Here is a 15,279-nt window from a genome sequence, read left to right as displayed (position 1 = left end):
AAAACTAGAGATGGCACGATACCACTTTTTTATGTCTGATACCGATATCATAAATTTGGATATCTGCCGATACCGATATGAATCAGATATAGTGTGTTTTTTAATCAATAAAACTGTTTTTTTTTTAAATATATTGCTGCATTTTGTATAAGTTAATACTCAAGTTTAAATAAACAACAACACTAAAGCTATTCTGTTATACCTGTATGTAAAAAATACACTGCACCCAAAATATTTCATAGTTCAGCAAAACTGATCAACTAATAAACTTAAACCTACTCCATCCTCCCTATTCTGGTAATTTAAAGAGTACTTAGCAGAAATATTAAGCAACCTAACTAATAGGGTTGCAAACTCCCAGCAAAGAAAATGGGGAACCACCCCCCACCCTCCACCTCATGATGCTTAATCGATGTAATCAACTTTAATTTGATGCAGTGTGGAAAAAAATGCACAGAAATCAATTATTTTTCAAGAATAATTAAATAGATTCAACATCTTTCTTTTACAGAACTGCAGACTGCACAGATGGTATCTTCCCAAAGGAAAAAGTACTACAGCTTACTAGGGTATATATATTAGACTTAACAGTTACTATATACAGTAAAGGACTTCTATACATTTTACATCAGATTAAAACTTTGGGTGTAAGATTCAGATAATTATTTATTAAAAGCTAGACATTTTAAATGAGAATAAAGAAAAGTATGTCTTTGTGCCCCCTTTTCCCTGTTCATGCCCTATCGGCCCCCCTGGCTAAACTTTGCTAGATCCGCCCCTGCACAGTTACAGCCGTCAGCTGCGTAGAAAAAGATCCTGGAGTAGAAAGTAATATTAAATAAATTCTAACAACAGCTTATCAAGCTTAAACGTGCTGCTGTTGTTCAGCCGCTGGTTTCCTCTTTCTGGTGCAAAGTGGGCCAAAAACAAAGAAGAGAGACGGACAGAAATGAAACTGATCATTAATTACTTTCATGACTGAAGTAGCAGCAGGAGAGGGAGGGAGAGAGAAGAGGCAGTCGCTCCATATATCGGTTGTTAAGCTTAACATGGGAATGCTTTACAAACATTCAGAGATGAACTTACACACTTGCTTTACTTCTCTCTGGGATAACTTTCACAGAGATGAAATGCAGGTTTGGTAGCGAGGCTACAAATACACACAGCTGCTCTATCACGTGAGCACACTGCTCCTACGTGCTACGGTTATGAGCAGAGTTACGCCGTGTCGCAAGTTTTGTGAGGTGCTTTTTTGATATTTAATGGATCGGATTACATTTTTTATTTTTCTCCGATATCCGATCCAATAATTTAGGTCAGTATCGGACCGATACAGATACGCAATATCGAATCGGTCCATCTCTAGTTTGAACATGTGCCTGCGTAATGACAGAGAGAAAATGCAGGTTGAGGGAAAAATTTAAAAGCAGATGTTGAGGTTAGTGAGCATTGATCTGGCCTCAGAATGGTTGGAAAACCCCACAGGCAAAGCTTGCACGAAACACTGTAGTTCCTAAGTCCCTGGAAAGAGTTGGTGCAGTTATGACTGCTGGTACAGAGAACTAGAGAGGAGACCAGAATCTTAACTGAATCAATTGACTTGTTTTTTTGTTCTTTTTAAATTTGGTTGCTAGCTGTTTGCCATCACCAACCAAATGTGTTATATGTGCATGCATAATTATATATGTACATATTCATCCACACTTTGATGGCATCCACACTTCAGTCTGAAGTTCTATACTATATACCTATTAACAGGAAGTTATCTTTTTAGATCCATTCCCTGGTTCAGAAGCATGAGTGGAAGACGACCAAAGTGCCCCCAGATTAGATATCAAATCTTAGTGCTCCATCTCCTGGGATCATGTGAGATGTTCATATATATTATTTCAGAAAATGTCTGCACATGTCCATCCATCCCTCAGGAACACTGAGGCATGGCTTTGTAGTTTTTTTTTTTTGTTTTTTTTTTTTTTTTAAATGCATGATCACCTAACATTGTTTAAACCAGTTGTAACGTGTCAGTGTACACAGGGTCAATCTTAGCAGGCAGTAGGACAAAGGTAAGAGCCTCTCTTAGAGAACTAAAGAGCCACAGAGCTGAGATCCTGTGTTCAGGCCACCAGAGATCAGTTTTATTTAACAAAGTTTCTACTACAATATGTACAAATGTATTAAAACAGAAAACCTATGTGCAAAAGAAGTGCTATATAACACCACATCATGTCATTTTATCACATGTCATGTTTCTTCTAAGCTTCTCAAAAATATTAGTCAGTTTTGTCTTTGTCTGCCTTCATTTTTCTATTTTCATGTGCTCCTGTAGTTGAGGGGCTCCAAGTGTTGGAGTGTGTCACGGTGGCTGCCTCAAATCTCTTCAGACTCTTCTGTCTGGGCTGGTAAGAGGCCAACCCCTCTAGGGCGGGCCGGGCCTGTCGCTGGTCGTCACTCGGATTAGATAGCGGCTGGCAAACTGCAGGTTCCACTGGTGTTTGGCGAGGATCTTGACGCAGTCCTCTCTGGAGCAGAGGCTCAGCGAGTACAGCTGCTCCATCTGCAGAGAGAAACAAGAGGAGCAAGTTCAGAAGGACAAAAAACCCACTGTGGGTATGGAAGCAGCAGCAGTTTATCGTAAGCTGCATATAACATGTACACAGACTGCAGATTTCCTCTCTTTAAATACTTGATGGTAAGTTTATAGTTAGTAAGTATTTCTTTAACATGCATGAACAAGCCTGTAAAGCACAGCTGGATTTCCTGGTAGGGCTACTCTGGACACAGATTTACTGTTGGTTACATATTAAACTCACCACTGTGCTGCCCTGTGATGTCCTAGCATTAAGTGCACAAACCGGACGATAAATAGCTGCCATAATACAAAATCTATGGGACGAGTGACCTACTTCTGTGACCCGTGTATTGTACCAATCTGTTTCTGAATTCCTCTTTTGTAGTCTTGAGATAAGCATTTACGCTGTCACCATGTTGGTTCCAAAAAAGCTGATGTGATGAGGAAGGGTGGTTGCAAAACCTTTTTTTTTTTATTGCCATAACTAAAACAATAATGGTCCCGAGCTTTCAACTCAAGGACCTTCTGCAAAATTCATATCATGAGATAGAAATATACCACCTGCCTTTATCTCCAACTAACAAAGTGCACAAAACAAGACTTGTGCTGTATTAATGTGCATATTTTGACTATTGTTACTGTTTATGTGTATGCTGGATAAGCAGTATATGTTAACATTATTACTTTGTCTCTTATATCGTACATATACTGTTTTGACTTCCCTTGATGGCCATTTATATTTTACATGTATAAACTGGATTCCTTTGGCTCATATTTTATCATTAGCTTCACAGAACAGGTACAGGCAAGTGCGATTAAAATTTTTTTATTTTAATTTGATGGTCTGACCTTTAGTTGCTGTTCAGCTCGTACTGGGTTCCAGTCATTTCGTTGAAGTGCGTTATTAACCTCGTCCGTGGTCACGCCATGTACCGCCTCCATAATCTGAACAGAGCAATGAAAACAGCAGACAGTGAGCAGGAAAACTGGAATTACTACCAACCAGACAAGCTGTAGTTTACATCAGTGTAAACTCTGAAGGAATTTAATTGGTAAAATATGGCCGCAATTTGTCCTTCTGTCCTTTTATGTGGCATGCGGGCCGCTTTGAGGGTTCACACAGGAGCGCGTTTGCTGTCACATTTTATTTGTAGTGTGAACGAGCAGACAAAAAAATAAAAAATAAAAAAAAAAATCATATTTGATCAAAAAAATGGGAATTGAGCATTAAGACCTGCAGTGTGAACGTAGCCTTGGTTGCTAAAAAGCTGATGTGGACTTGAACTCGTTTTGCAACCACAGCTACCGCCATCTGTTGGCCTTCAGATATAATGCAGGTTTGAGACACTTGCACATTTTTTTAAAAACAGAAGCTATGCCCATGTTTTATACTGTCTATGATTCAACAATAGCCAGAAAATGAGTTTTGCACAATATATGATGTCACAGTGAAGTTGACCTTTGCTTTGTTTGAATATAAAATGTTTTCTTTTTTATACCATGCGACATTTTTCAGGTAAGCATTTGTTTCCACGAACAGGTTTTACTGACCTTCACTTTTTATCTAAATTCAGTTTTATCACTATAAAAGGTATAAAAATCATGTTGATCTGTAGGAATTGCATCACTTGCCTGTGCAATGAGACCCTCTTTTGTGTTCTGAGGCCCTTTCTCCCGTTCTCTTATTCGCTCCCGATCTCTCTCCCTGCTGTCTGAGTACTCATCCAGCTGTGGGGTAGAGCGTGCCAGCTGGGCCATTTTGGCGAGGTTGGAACCCCCAACAACCTGCTGAGGCTGGGGTTGTGTAGGGGGAACCATTTGCTGGGGCAACGCGCTGCCCTGGCCTTGGTTAATCCTTTGGATTTTTCGAAGCGCTTTCAGGTTGGGAGGTGGCGGTCGAGGAGGGGCAGCGATACTAGCCTCGCTCAGCCGACGAGGATCCTGTTGCATCACCGCACTGTGAGTCGGCATCACAGGAGGAAGGAGTCTTCCGTGCTGATCCACTCTGAACACCCCTACTGTATGAGCTCGGGGCCGATGTCCACCCAAGACTGACTCCAGGCTCCTAGTCATAGCTGAAGACAAAGAAAAATATTTTTAATGTGTAAAAACTATCAAGTAGATTAAATTTATACACTAGTCAGACAGTTAAGACAAAAAGCAGAGCAAGTGCTGCTTATTGCTCTTCAGAAAACCAACATATTAGTTCACACATTAATCATTTTCCCTTCATACATGCATTTCCTTTACTGCTAATTGAATTCAGGGTTGTGGTGGTGCTCAATCATCTACCAGCTATCACAGATCACCAGTCTGTAGAATCCCCAGTTAATCTAACATGCATGCATTCAACACAGTCCTCTTTGGACTGTGGGAGAAAGCAGTGGGAGTATCCAGAGTGAGCCCACAGAGGCACAATGGCAGTATCCAAACTCCACACAGCACCGTTATTCCGCATTCCAGCTCCTACCAAGCTTCCTGATTGAGCCACCAGGGGGCAGAGTTGCTAAACAAAAGTGAGCAATTTCTGGCTGACATGAATTTGAAGCTTTATAAAAGTCTAAACTTTTAAGAGTTAAGATTGCATTTGCAAATAAATGAAAGCATAATTGTACAAATATAATAACATATATATGAAATGATCAAGTCTTGCCTTCAGCCTTGGAAAAAAACCCTGCAATATTAATATAATGACAGTCTATTCTATTTTTTTATGCTGACTTTGTATTTCTCAGAGCTGTACCTGGTGGTTTTGATCACTACATTTTAAACCCACATGTATTCTTAGTTCCTACCTGCCATTTTCTGCAGATTGGATCCCTCCTTCTCCCTGCTGGGTCCTGACCTCCAGCCGCCACCAGCTCTGCACAGGTCACCACAGTAAACGCATTAGACTGACATCTTTAGTTTACAAAGTATATTAACTAAAAACAGGAAACAGCTGAGTGCTGTGCTTATCATTGTACAATAAAACTCAGTGACTCAGGGACCTGAGATGAAAATGTACATTTTTTTCTTTCCAGGACACAAAACTTGTCAGTTAGAATAACTCTGAGAGTTATCACTGAAACCTCTTTTTCACCTGATGTGTTGACCTGATTTTGTATCTGGTCAACACATTATGAAGAAGCAACCACCCCAAAATTATTAAAGACTCAAAGATATTTTAAAAAACAACGTTAGGGAGGAGTGAATGAGGGTTATCACTGACTCGTCCGGGTTCTCAGGCGTTCCCCAGGAGCGCTCAGGGTTGACGTCTCCGTGCCCGGTGTGTTGCAAACTGCCCTTTACTGGGGTTGAGATGTAGCCACCAGGGTTAGGCCCGGAGCTGCCGGAGGACACTGCGGCAGCTGCAGCAGCAGCTGAGGGGAGTGATGGGACAGTGAGGCTTGCAGGAAACCAGCCGATGGCCAACGTCCTCTGGTTCTGCCCCCTCCACTCACTCAGCTCCAGACTGCAAGGAGAAAGGGAAAACAACTGGTTAATAAGGAAACGAATTTCCTACATGCCAAACAGAAGTCAGTAAAATAAATGACTTCCACTGAGAGTTGGGGTCCGAGTAGAAAAAAAAAAAAAAAATCCCAGCATTTTATTTGTTTCTATCAGCTGGCACCGCACATAAAACCAAAACAAGCCCACGAGGTAATTAACACATAATGCTGGCAAGACCTTGGCCACCTATGTAGGTTACATCGCAGGCTCCCTGCAGAAATCTAAATGAGGCCTTCCACTGACATAAAGCTTCCCTCTAAAGTAGCTGAGAGTTATGTGTAATCAGCTTACTTGGTGGTCATTTACAGTGAAAAAACAGTATAATGATTAGCACAATGATTATGCTTCCATTAAACAAAATATAATAAATTCTGATAATGATGTAATATGAAACGCTCCATGGGATTACATTAACTACTCGCTTTGCTAAACAAAGTGAGGTTAAGTGAAACTGGACCATTACTCATTCTGTTTGCAGACGTCACAATAAACCCGTGGTAAACAAATAAATAAATAAAACTTAACTATACTACAAAAGCACTATTGTTGCCTGGATACCATGTCACGGCAGTCTGTATCACGTAAGGAGTTACATTACATCAGTGGGCTTAACTTCCAGCATTGTCAGTCACTTCTGAAGAGAATACTTGCTGTGTGATAATCTTATTTAACTTTGGCCTTTCCCTGCATGACTACAATACCTTTATTTGTAGATTTGTGTGTCGGAAACAACAAACTTCATGACGTTTTTCAGATTTATATTCAACCAGATTGGTGGAAGAAAAGACTAATCATGACGCAGGTAATACCAATAGACCCATCAGACGTGTTACGTAAAATAAAAACAACACAGGGAGGAGAGTTTCAAAGCTGCTCGACCTGTTCAGCAAAGTGAAATGCATTCGAGGACTCGCCAAGAGTGGAATGTCTCTTTAAGAGCGGGCTGGTTCAAATCCCCGTCTCATCTCAACAAAGGTCCATTGTGCGAGCTAAAGTTTTTCCTTTACTCCTCTTTCGTCCCACCCACCCACCTTTCGCTCACCCACCTGTGGTCGATGACAGTCACAAGGTCGTTGGGCAAAAGTGTGAGCTTTCTGGGTTCTGCAAATTCTCTTATTGCTTGCACCTCTCTGGGTTTAGCCTGTGGAGGAAGACAGGAAAGAATTGATGTGACGTGCAGAAAAGTGCGCAGACTTTCAGGCATATTCATGAGGCAAGAACAGCAATCTCTTCTTTGATTTTTTTTTTAAATGAAAAGGACAAGAAAAGCTTCAGACCTCCGCCACCATCGCGCTGAGCTGGGCAAAGCTGGGTCTGTCTGCAGCATTGCATGCCCAGCACTTTCGCATTACAGTGTATAGCTCCAGAGGGCAATCAGGTGGCTTCTCCAGGCGTTCGCCCTCCCGCTCTACCCGCCATAATATCTAGTTGAAGAGTGAATGTCAGTGATGCTAACACACTGAGTCATAGAGCATGCCAGAAAAACAAACAACATAAGGGCGGTGATACACATTCCAAACATGAATGACAAATACCTTGCCGGCATGCACACAAATACAGAAAAAGCATGGTGTCAGTGTTCTGACAAGTGCTTACCTGCCGGCCCGACAGACCAAACCAAGGCTCTTCACAATAGGTGAACATTTCCCAGAGAGTGACACCAAACATCCACACGTCTGAGGAAAGGGAGAAAGAGCCGATGCGAAGACTCTCTGGAGCACACCTGGAGAGAAGGGAGGCAGACAAACCAGAAGCAAAAGAAAGAGTTATTGGTGTTATTAGTGAGAATCTGTTGTGACTCTAACAAGATTTCTAATTATTTCCCACTCAAGCTTCAAATTTCACCCAACTGCCCACCATGCAAACGGTATCCGTCTGTGTGCCGACATGATGTAGTGATCTTTCTCCTGGTTCAGGCCTCGCATCAGACCAAAGTCCCCGATCTTCACCATATCCTTGGATGCCAGCAGTACATTTCTTGCAGCCAGGTCCCTGTGGATGAATCTCCTGCTCTCCAGGTACTCCATGCCTGACACAATCTGCATAGCAAAGAGCCAAAGGCGGACCAGAGAGAACTCATACTGACGTGCACGCAGGGTGTCGTAAAGTGAGCCCAAGGCGGCCAGCTCTGTTACCTAGATAAAAAGAATAAAAAGGATTTTTAAAAGAAATCTGGCTCCTACAAAACACAGTAGTTTGAATAGATCAACAAACTGTTTCTAGTTTACCATCTTGAGGGGCTGTGTGAGCACCACACCATAGAGTCGTATGATGTTGGGGTGGTCTAAAGATTGCATGACGGTTACTTCTTGAAGAAAGTCTTTCAGTGTGTCCGCCTGCCTCGACATACTGCTCCTCAGCGATTTAACTGCCACAGCCAACTGAGGAGAGGAAGGGGATAAAGACAGATGCTCAGTTTTAATCAGGCATACAGACCGACACCTCACTTTAACAAGCCAAAGGGAGGCAGCAAGGGTGTGTACACGCCTACTGTTCCAGGGTATAATCATAAAAAAAGAACATGAAAGGTAAACGGTGCTACCCTGAAGTCACCTGCTGGTATTTTCTTTCTTTCTTTTCTTGTTTTTTTAAGCAATGGCTAACAATATCTAGGGTGTAAGGATGGAAGGATAAGTTATCAACTAACCTTAGCAAGTTTGGTTTGCAAGGTGCAATCAAGTGGCAAAAAAGTTAAGCTTATACACAAGGGCCATAAACTGCAGTTCTTCTAAGGATCCCCCCCCCCCCCCCCCCCCTACACACACACACACACACACACACACACAAACAGTCAATTATTTCCCTTTATAACAGTGGCACAGAGGGTGATTTTTTTTAACTCACAGATTTATACATTATTAAGGTTTAAACTGAGGAGTATGGCCTCTCTGACTGACAAGCACATGTTTACTCTGGCAGCTATAGCTATCCGCTATGAGCAAACTTTGACCTTCACTGAGTCATTTTTGGAGCGCTTTTAATTTAGCTTCCTGACTAACACGGAATGCTATGTGATTAATTATACTAACAGTCTGCTAAAGAAGTATGTGCTCCAGTTTTTTGTGAGTGTACTATGCGAGTTATACTTTAGCCAGTGGATGTACCTTGCTAACCAAGCTTGCTAGCTTGATTAGCAAGGTAGCAAGACCTTGCACAACACAATTACATTCCAATGGATGAATTGGAGTGATGTTATGGTGATTATGTCCACCTTTTTGTAAACAGTCCTGTCCAAAACCATTTGCCAATAACAGTTTTTAAAACTTGTGGAATCTTTGTAAAAGCCAAAACAATTATTAATTGTTAAAGACAAACTTTGTGCCACTGCCAAAAGTTTTGGTCACGACTTCAGTTTCCGGTCTGACAACATCTATAGAGAAAGTCCAGCAGATCTGTAAAACGGCTTCTCACCACTCTTCCAGTGGGTGTATGCCACTCTCCCCTCTTCACCACCCCAAATGACCCAGAGCCCAGCCTCTCCGCCAGAATCAGCTCACTGTCTTGGATAAGACAAGGAAGAGCCCGGACACCGACTTCCTGGCCCTGTGCTTGACCACCTCCGGTTAACGGCTCCCCACTGAACACCTGTGTGCATCATTAAATCAATAAAAATGACAAATTGAATATCAGGCTTAAGAAAGACAGTTAACACATAACACTCCGTAACAAAGCTAATGCAAATGAAGTGTTTCGGACCTTCGGCACCCGTGACCGCACGCGCACGCTTGACTTGTAGCGTTTTAGAGCGTCCCATAGTCTTCTTTGTCCTGCAAGAAAGAAAATACAGACATGTTTGCATTTTCTGTGACTGTATATGAAATATATTTAAATCAGCAGTTTCTCAGTAAGTAATTGTCGCTTTCCTTATTCTACACCCTTCTGAAATGGTACACGCTAAATAAATAACTGTAAAATTTTCAAATAATAATTGATAATAAACCTATGCAATAGTTGCTGCTCTGTGTGACAGTATGTTGAAAACTAAGTAGCGCTTGTATGTTAATAATCTTAGCTGTTATTAACCATATTAACTTAAGCATGCAAACAAAGTGAATTCATTTGCATTAGATAACATTTCTTATTATTTTAAATTAGGGGGAAGTCTGAGAGGCCAGAAGATGTGGCTAAGAGAAAGATTTCTTTTGTGTTAGACTCTTTATGCAAACAGGTTTTAAATTCATCGATAAATAAGGCCTGCACTGATTACTGCAGGTAAACAGGGGACAATGCTTTTGTTTGAGGGCCACTTAAAGCCCGTCTTTCTTTTGTGACTAACCATACCTCCATTACTGAGCCTAAGGGGAAATGTTTTCAGTCAGGGGGAGCGGTTCCTATTTATTTACACCCAGGATGAATGATCAGAGAAGATGATCAGGCTCACCAGGTTTGCTGATTCCTATCTGCTCCAGATCGGCCTCTTTGACGTAGCCGAAGTGCTCAATGCGAGTGATATTGAGGCCATCTCTGAGGCGCAGGTAAAACTTCTCCAGCTGGACTTCAGCTAGGAGTTGGTATAGCCATTGAGTGTCCTGGTCCATCACCATGACCTGGCTGACCTTCCTGTTGGGGTTATAGGTCAGAGGTTATAAGACAGTGGAGAGAATTTCTGGCCTGTTTTTCCTTTCTCCTGGAAAATCTAATTTTGTTTTAGTAGATGATATCACACCAATTAAAAAAAAAAAAAAAGAAATAAAAAAAAAAAAAAAAATATATATATATATATATATATATATATATATATATATATATATATATATATATATATATATATATATATATATATATATATATATATATATATATATATATATATATATATATATATATATATTTTTTTTTTTTTTTTGCATATGGCTCACACTTCGTCAGATACACAAATCATGTCACAAAGAGACATAGTAGGGTAAAACATAATGGAAGACGCAGATAAGTGAAAATGAAACAAAGGTACCGCAAACACATACCAGCATGACGTTGCATAAAAAAAGAAAAAGAAATAAATACTTGCGACCAAGGTCTGTATCTAAATAATGGACATGGCTTTTGAGTCTGAAGAGTGAAGCTGACGTGGAATGGTCTTCAACATTTGCATGTAGTAAGCTGTTATGTTGTAAGTTGTTTAGATGTGCTCGGGAAAAGAAAGACTACATTACTGCATAAAACACTGCTGGTCACATCTTCCTGATTGGACCGCTCAGTACACCTGACACAACGACGAAAAAGTATCTGTATCAGACTCTAGCTCGACAGTCTGCTGAACCACCAGTGCACCTGCCTCAAACAGGCTCTCCTCCACACTCGTCATTTACAAAGTGGTTTACAAACCCAAACATTACAGCTAACAGGTGGATTTCCTGTTTGAGTGCAGCTAGCAAACACTGAAGAACCATTTACTGCTTTAGAGACAGAGAGTGAATGTGAACAGCCTATCCTTGCTTTTTTAACAAAAAAAACTCTTTGCTTCAGCCAGGAGCAGCACAGAAATGACCCTTTTAACTGCTTTTTATTAGTTACTGTTCACTAGTTAGCTCATGTAAAATATTAGCAGCAACCAACCAACCCAGTGATGTCACGTTCTCTACTTAAACTAGATGGCGTTACACATGCTCTAAAAACTTCCATTTTCAACATTTATTTCTTAAATCCAGCTTCACAGACAGAGTCGGATCTGTAACATTCTCGAAAGCAGGGCTCCATGGTGTAAATGAGCCTTTATACATGTAGTCTTTCATGTCTACTTTAATCTGGGGCTGACTTTTGATGCACATGTTGCCACCTTGCCGCTTTGTCCCTCAGTTTCTTAGTCACATCCAGTCTAGCCTTCAAAATTGGACCTCATAAAAAGACGAGTCGATGCTTGTGCGTGACTAATTTTGAACCTCATAGGCAACGATCCTGGTGCTCTGTGAAAAACACAGTTGGAAACTTTAGCTTGTCTGAGGTTTAGGGGCACCAGTCTAACCGGATCCTGTTCGCACAGCATTTATGTAACTGCAGAAGTTATAATGTGCGTTGTAATACCTCTGAAACAGTTGCATGACTGCGACTGATTTAAGGACTCTGGTCATATTTAGTTCAAATTTACCGTCGTTAGTGCTGATAGTTTTGAAGATCTTTGTGAGTGAAACAGAAGGAGTGTGTGAATTTGAATAACTTCCTCACTACAAGAAACGAAATGTTAAATGTCAGCAAATTCTTCTTTTATGAGCCATGCTGTTTAGTTCACTGGAAGACTGTACCGCCATAAAACACTTGCTTATCACCAAACTAAGCCGAGCAGGAATGAGACAGGGAAGGCCTTCAACATTCCCCGTCAGCTCTTCTGAGGAAAAAACAAAACAAAAAACACCTAGACTTAGCAACTACTTAGTTTTCCTCATTCTAACAGCCATGCAAAGGGTGCAAGAGGGTACTAGCCTGGGCTTGCACTAAATTTTCTAGGGACAACTCCCAATTAAATGAGCACTTACTGCAAGTTCAAATCAACTCAATTCCCTGCAGATTAGTTAATTAATGAAAGCACACACACACAAAAATGCACACCGGTAAACATTGTCTTTGTGTACACAGTGATGAATATTTAACCTGTCGCCCAGCTGCTGAAATCTCCTCTCAGTCTAATGGCACGTGAACCCAAGGAGTTCAACTATGTTAGCCTAATGTGGCTCAACAGTCACGTGTAGCACTCCCCCACCTTTAATCACACAGGCAGCTTTTTTTTTTCCCTTCCCAACTTCAAATATCCAGTACAGGTGCATATGTTTACACTGCAGCAACTTAAGAATGAAGCAAGATGAAACTGACAAGGAAGTGCAGAGGAGGATTACTTTCCAAAGAAAGTGCATATTTTTAGTCGTGACTGAAATATTATAGTCCACAGACACTGATCTGTGATTGAAAGGGTGCAGGGTGTGCCTCTGAAAAAAGGACAGTATGTCCATTAAGAGATTTAATTACTTACCTGGGCAAAAAAGCAGTAATTAGTTAGCATACTAATATGTACAGTGTGTAAGTAGACAAATAACTGAGTACTCCGAGAAAAAAAGATAATGTAGTTTATGTGGCATTATATTAGTTGCCTTTCTGGATCTGCCATATAAATAGCTTGGCGGTTTAATTATTAGTAAGCTGCGTGCATCTATTTTAATACAATGATTATATATTTTGTAGCTGTATTGAAAACACAGCTGCCAATTAAATGTAAAAAATTACTAAAAAGTGGCGTATTTTATGTAGTGAAACACGCTAGCATAAAAGCAACATGTAAGTAAACTACACAGTACTCTAACAAAGACATTAACTCTCAGAATTTGTTCTTAATTATTCTACAAAGGAAATGACAGTCGATTACAAAAGGTGCGTTTAACACAGTTTCACATTTCTTAATAATAATGATGATAATTAAAAAAAAATTCTGCAAACTTACTTATATTATTGAGTTCTTGTTAAAACGATTTAGTCGCCGGTTGGTGGCTCTCTCTTAGCCACAGACGCTTCGAGACAAGTGCTCCATGTTTGCGGTGAAACCTGTAACGACGTCGACGACGGTGCTTCGCTTCAAATCAAAGCTTCTGTCTGAGCCCGAAACCCGCTCTTCTTAAATCACCATGTGACAGATCCGGGGTGTTTTTACTCACAGGTTTGCCCGATATTATTGTGTTTCCCGGAGACAAGTGGATAAGTCATCTACCTGTAAGTCTTCGGGTTCCTCCCCCACCTCTTTCCTTTACCTCACTAGACCACACCCCTCCGTCACTCCTCTCACCTGAGCTTTGAACACAAGAGTAAACCTGAAAGGGTTAGCATAACCAAGTCAGGCTTCACCCCATGTGGTCTGAGTGATGTAAATGTATTAATGTGTCAATCGTTGGGAAGTTCTTTATTTTAGTTAATTTTATTGTAAAAAAATAAATAGAGAAATAAATCAATAGCACATTTAAACGTGCTATATGAATACTTACTAAACAATATGATTTCATGTTTAAGTATAAATATTAAATCACTTGTAAGTATTTTTTAGACAGAAAATGTAATTATATAGCTACTATATTAAAATGACTTAAGTTGTAATATTTTGTCTGCTACAGTGGTTTGAGCTCAACTAAAACTGTTTTCATTAAGTTTATTTGTATAAAACGATCTCTAAATAAAAACTAATATATAAGGGTCGACAGTTTAGTGAAGCTGATAAAGCAAAATAAAGTCTGTCTTATTTTAGTTAAAATATTAGCTCATTTTATTTTAACGTTAGCTTTGAAGCTAATAGCTTTTCTTATGTGCACTTAGCTTATGTGCACTTAAGAGTAGGTCAATTTATTGGCAGATAAACATTAGGCAGCTAAAACTGCTTAAAGTTTCAGAAAAGTGTAAGTTGCTGATGTTGATTGTAATAATTATAATAATAATCATCATTCCACATTGAACATATGTTGTATGTAACTTAATTCTCTCAAAACTTGCATATGTGACAGAATTTGGTTCATTCGATGTGTGTTGTCTTACTAATACATGTACTGCTTGTAATGTGATTACTTTTGATCAGACATTGACTATAGCTTGAAAAGAAGATAAATATACTTTTTTGTTAAAGAGTTTGTAAACAACCAAGTTTTTGTCACTGTATACTGAGGATATTAAGAATCACAAGATGAATTATCCATACATGATAAAGCGCCATAGGCCTGGCAAAAACTGCTAGGCTAGATGTTTGCTATGAATAATAATAATTATTATAATGATAATGGAAACAATATAAAAATATAAAAAAGACAACTTTCAAAAAGATTAGAAGGTTTAATTAATATGTCGTTAAATTACTTTTAGTTTGAATCTCTGACTGTGTTACTGAATGTATTACTTGCCTTGACCAGGAAATGACCATACTGAATCATAACACTACTCCACGTGAATAGTGTTGTGATTAATTTAAGTTAATGAATACTAGAGTACAAACTGTTACCACAGTGTAATTAGCACCATTGTGTTACTCTCAAGACTGAGCATGGATTAAACCTGCTATTAGGTTTGAGTCATATGAAGTGTCACAGATGGTTTTCCGTTTCAGTCTTCCTTTCCTCCATGCCTGTTGTTGCTGAACCAGTTGGACGAGATTTTTAGCCTCTCAAGTTGCATTTGAATGCAAAGCAGGCAGCACAGATAGAACTTTGCACTTCCTGGTACAGTCTCTCCTACTTTACTCCTCTCTGCCAGCCTGCCTC

The 15,279-nt window shown here is 39.9% G+C and overlaps 1 protein-coding gene across 1 annotated transcript; it reads right to left on the bottom strand.

The window, feature by feature from the left end:
- Window positions 1-2,113: 2,113 nt before the first annotated feature.
- On the bottom strand, window positions 2,114-13,832 carry tnk1 (tyrosine kinase, non-receptor, 1). The gene is made up of 14 exons (XM_082528860.1): window positions 13,488-13,832; window positions 10,443-10,621; window positions 9,758-9,828; window positions 9,473-9,646; window positions 8,290-8,442; window positions 7,919-8,196; window positions 7,658-7,784; window positions 7,339-7,485; window positions 7,108-7,202; window positions 5,781-6,023; window positions 5,365-5,432; window positions 4,202-4,644; window positions 3,419-3,514; window positions 2,114-2,554 (listed from the first exon to the last, which is right to left on the bottom strand). Exons 2-14 carry the CDS (start codon window positions 10,603-10,605, stop codon window positions 2,417-2,419), a joined length of 2,196 nt encoding a protein of 731 aa, XP_082384986.1. The 5' UTR covers window positions 10,606-10,621; window positions 13,488-13,832; the 3' UTR covers window positions 2,114-2,416.
- Between the last annotated feature and the right edge of the window lie 1,447 nt (window positions 13,833-15,279).

This window comes from Aulonocara stuartgranti, assembly GCF_965226115.1.
Source record: "Aulonocara stuartgranti genome assembly, chromosome: 3".
In the NCBI taxonomy this organism is placed as follows: Eukaryota; Metazoa; Chordata; class Actinopteri; order Cichliformes; family Cichlidae; genus Aulonocara; species Aulonocara stuartgranti.
The sequence above is the reverse complement of the archived record's forward strand: the minus strand, read 5'-3'. Positions and strand labels throughout refer to the sequence as shown.

Bases quoted from the DNA above. Each gene is read 5' to 3' on its own strand.
- tnk1 (XM_082528860.1), bottom strand. From the start codon at position 10,605: ATGGTGATGGACCAGGACACTCAATGGCTATACCAACTCCTAGCTGAA. The intron at 8,443-9,472 runs GTGAGAAGCCGT...TCCTCTCCTCAG, and splicing joins ATACACCCACTGGAAGAGTG to TTGGCTGTGGCAGTTAAATC. The intron at 7,785-7,918 runs GTGGGCAGTTGG...CCTTCTCTCCAG, and splicing joins AGACGGATACCGTTTGCATG to GTGTGCTCCAGAGAGTCTTC.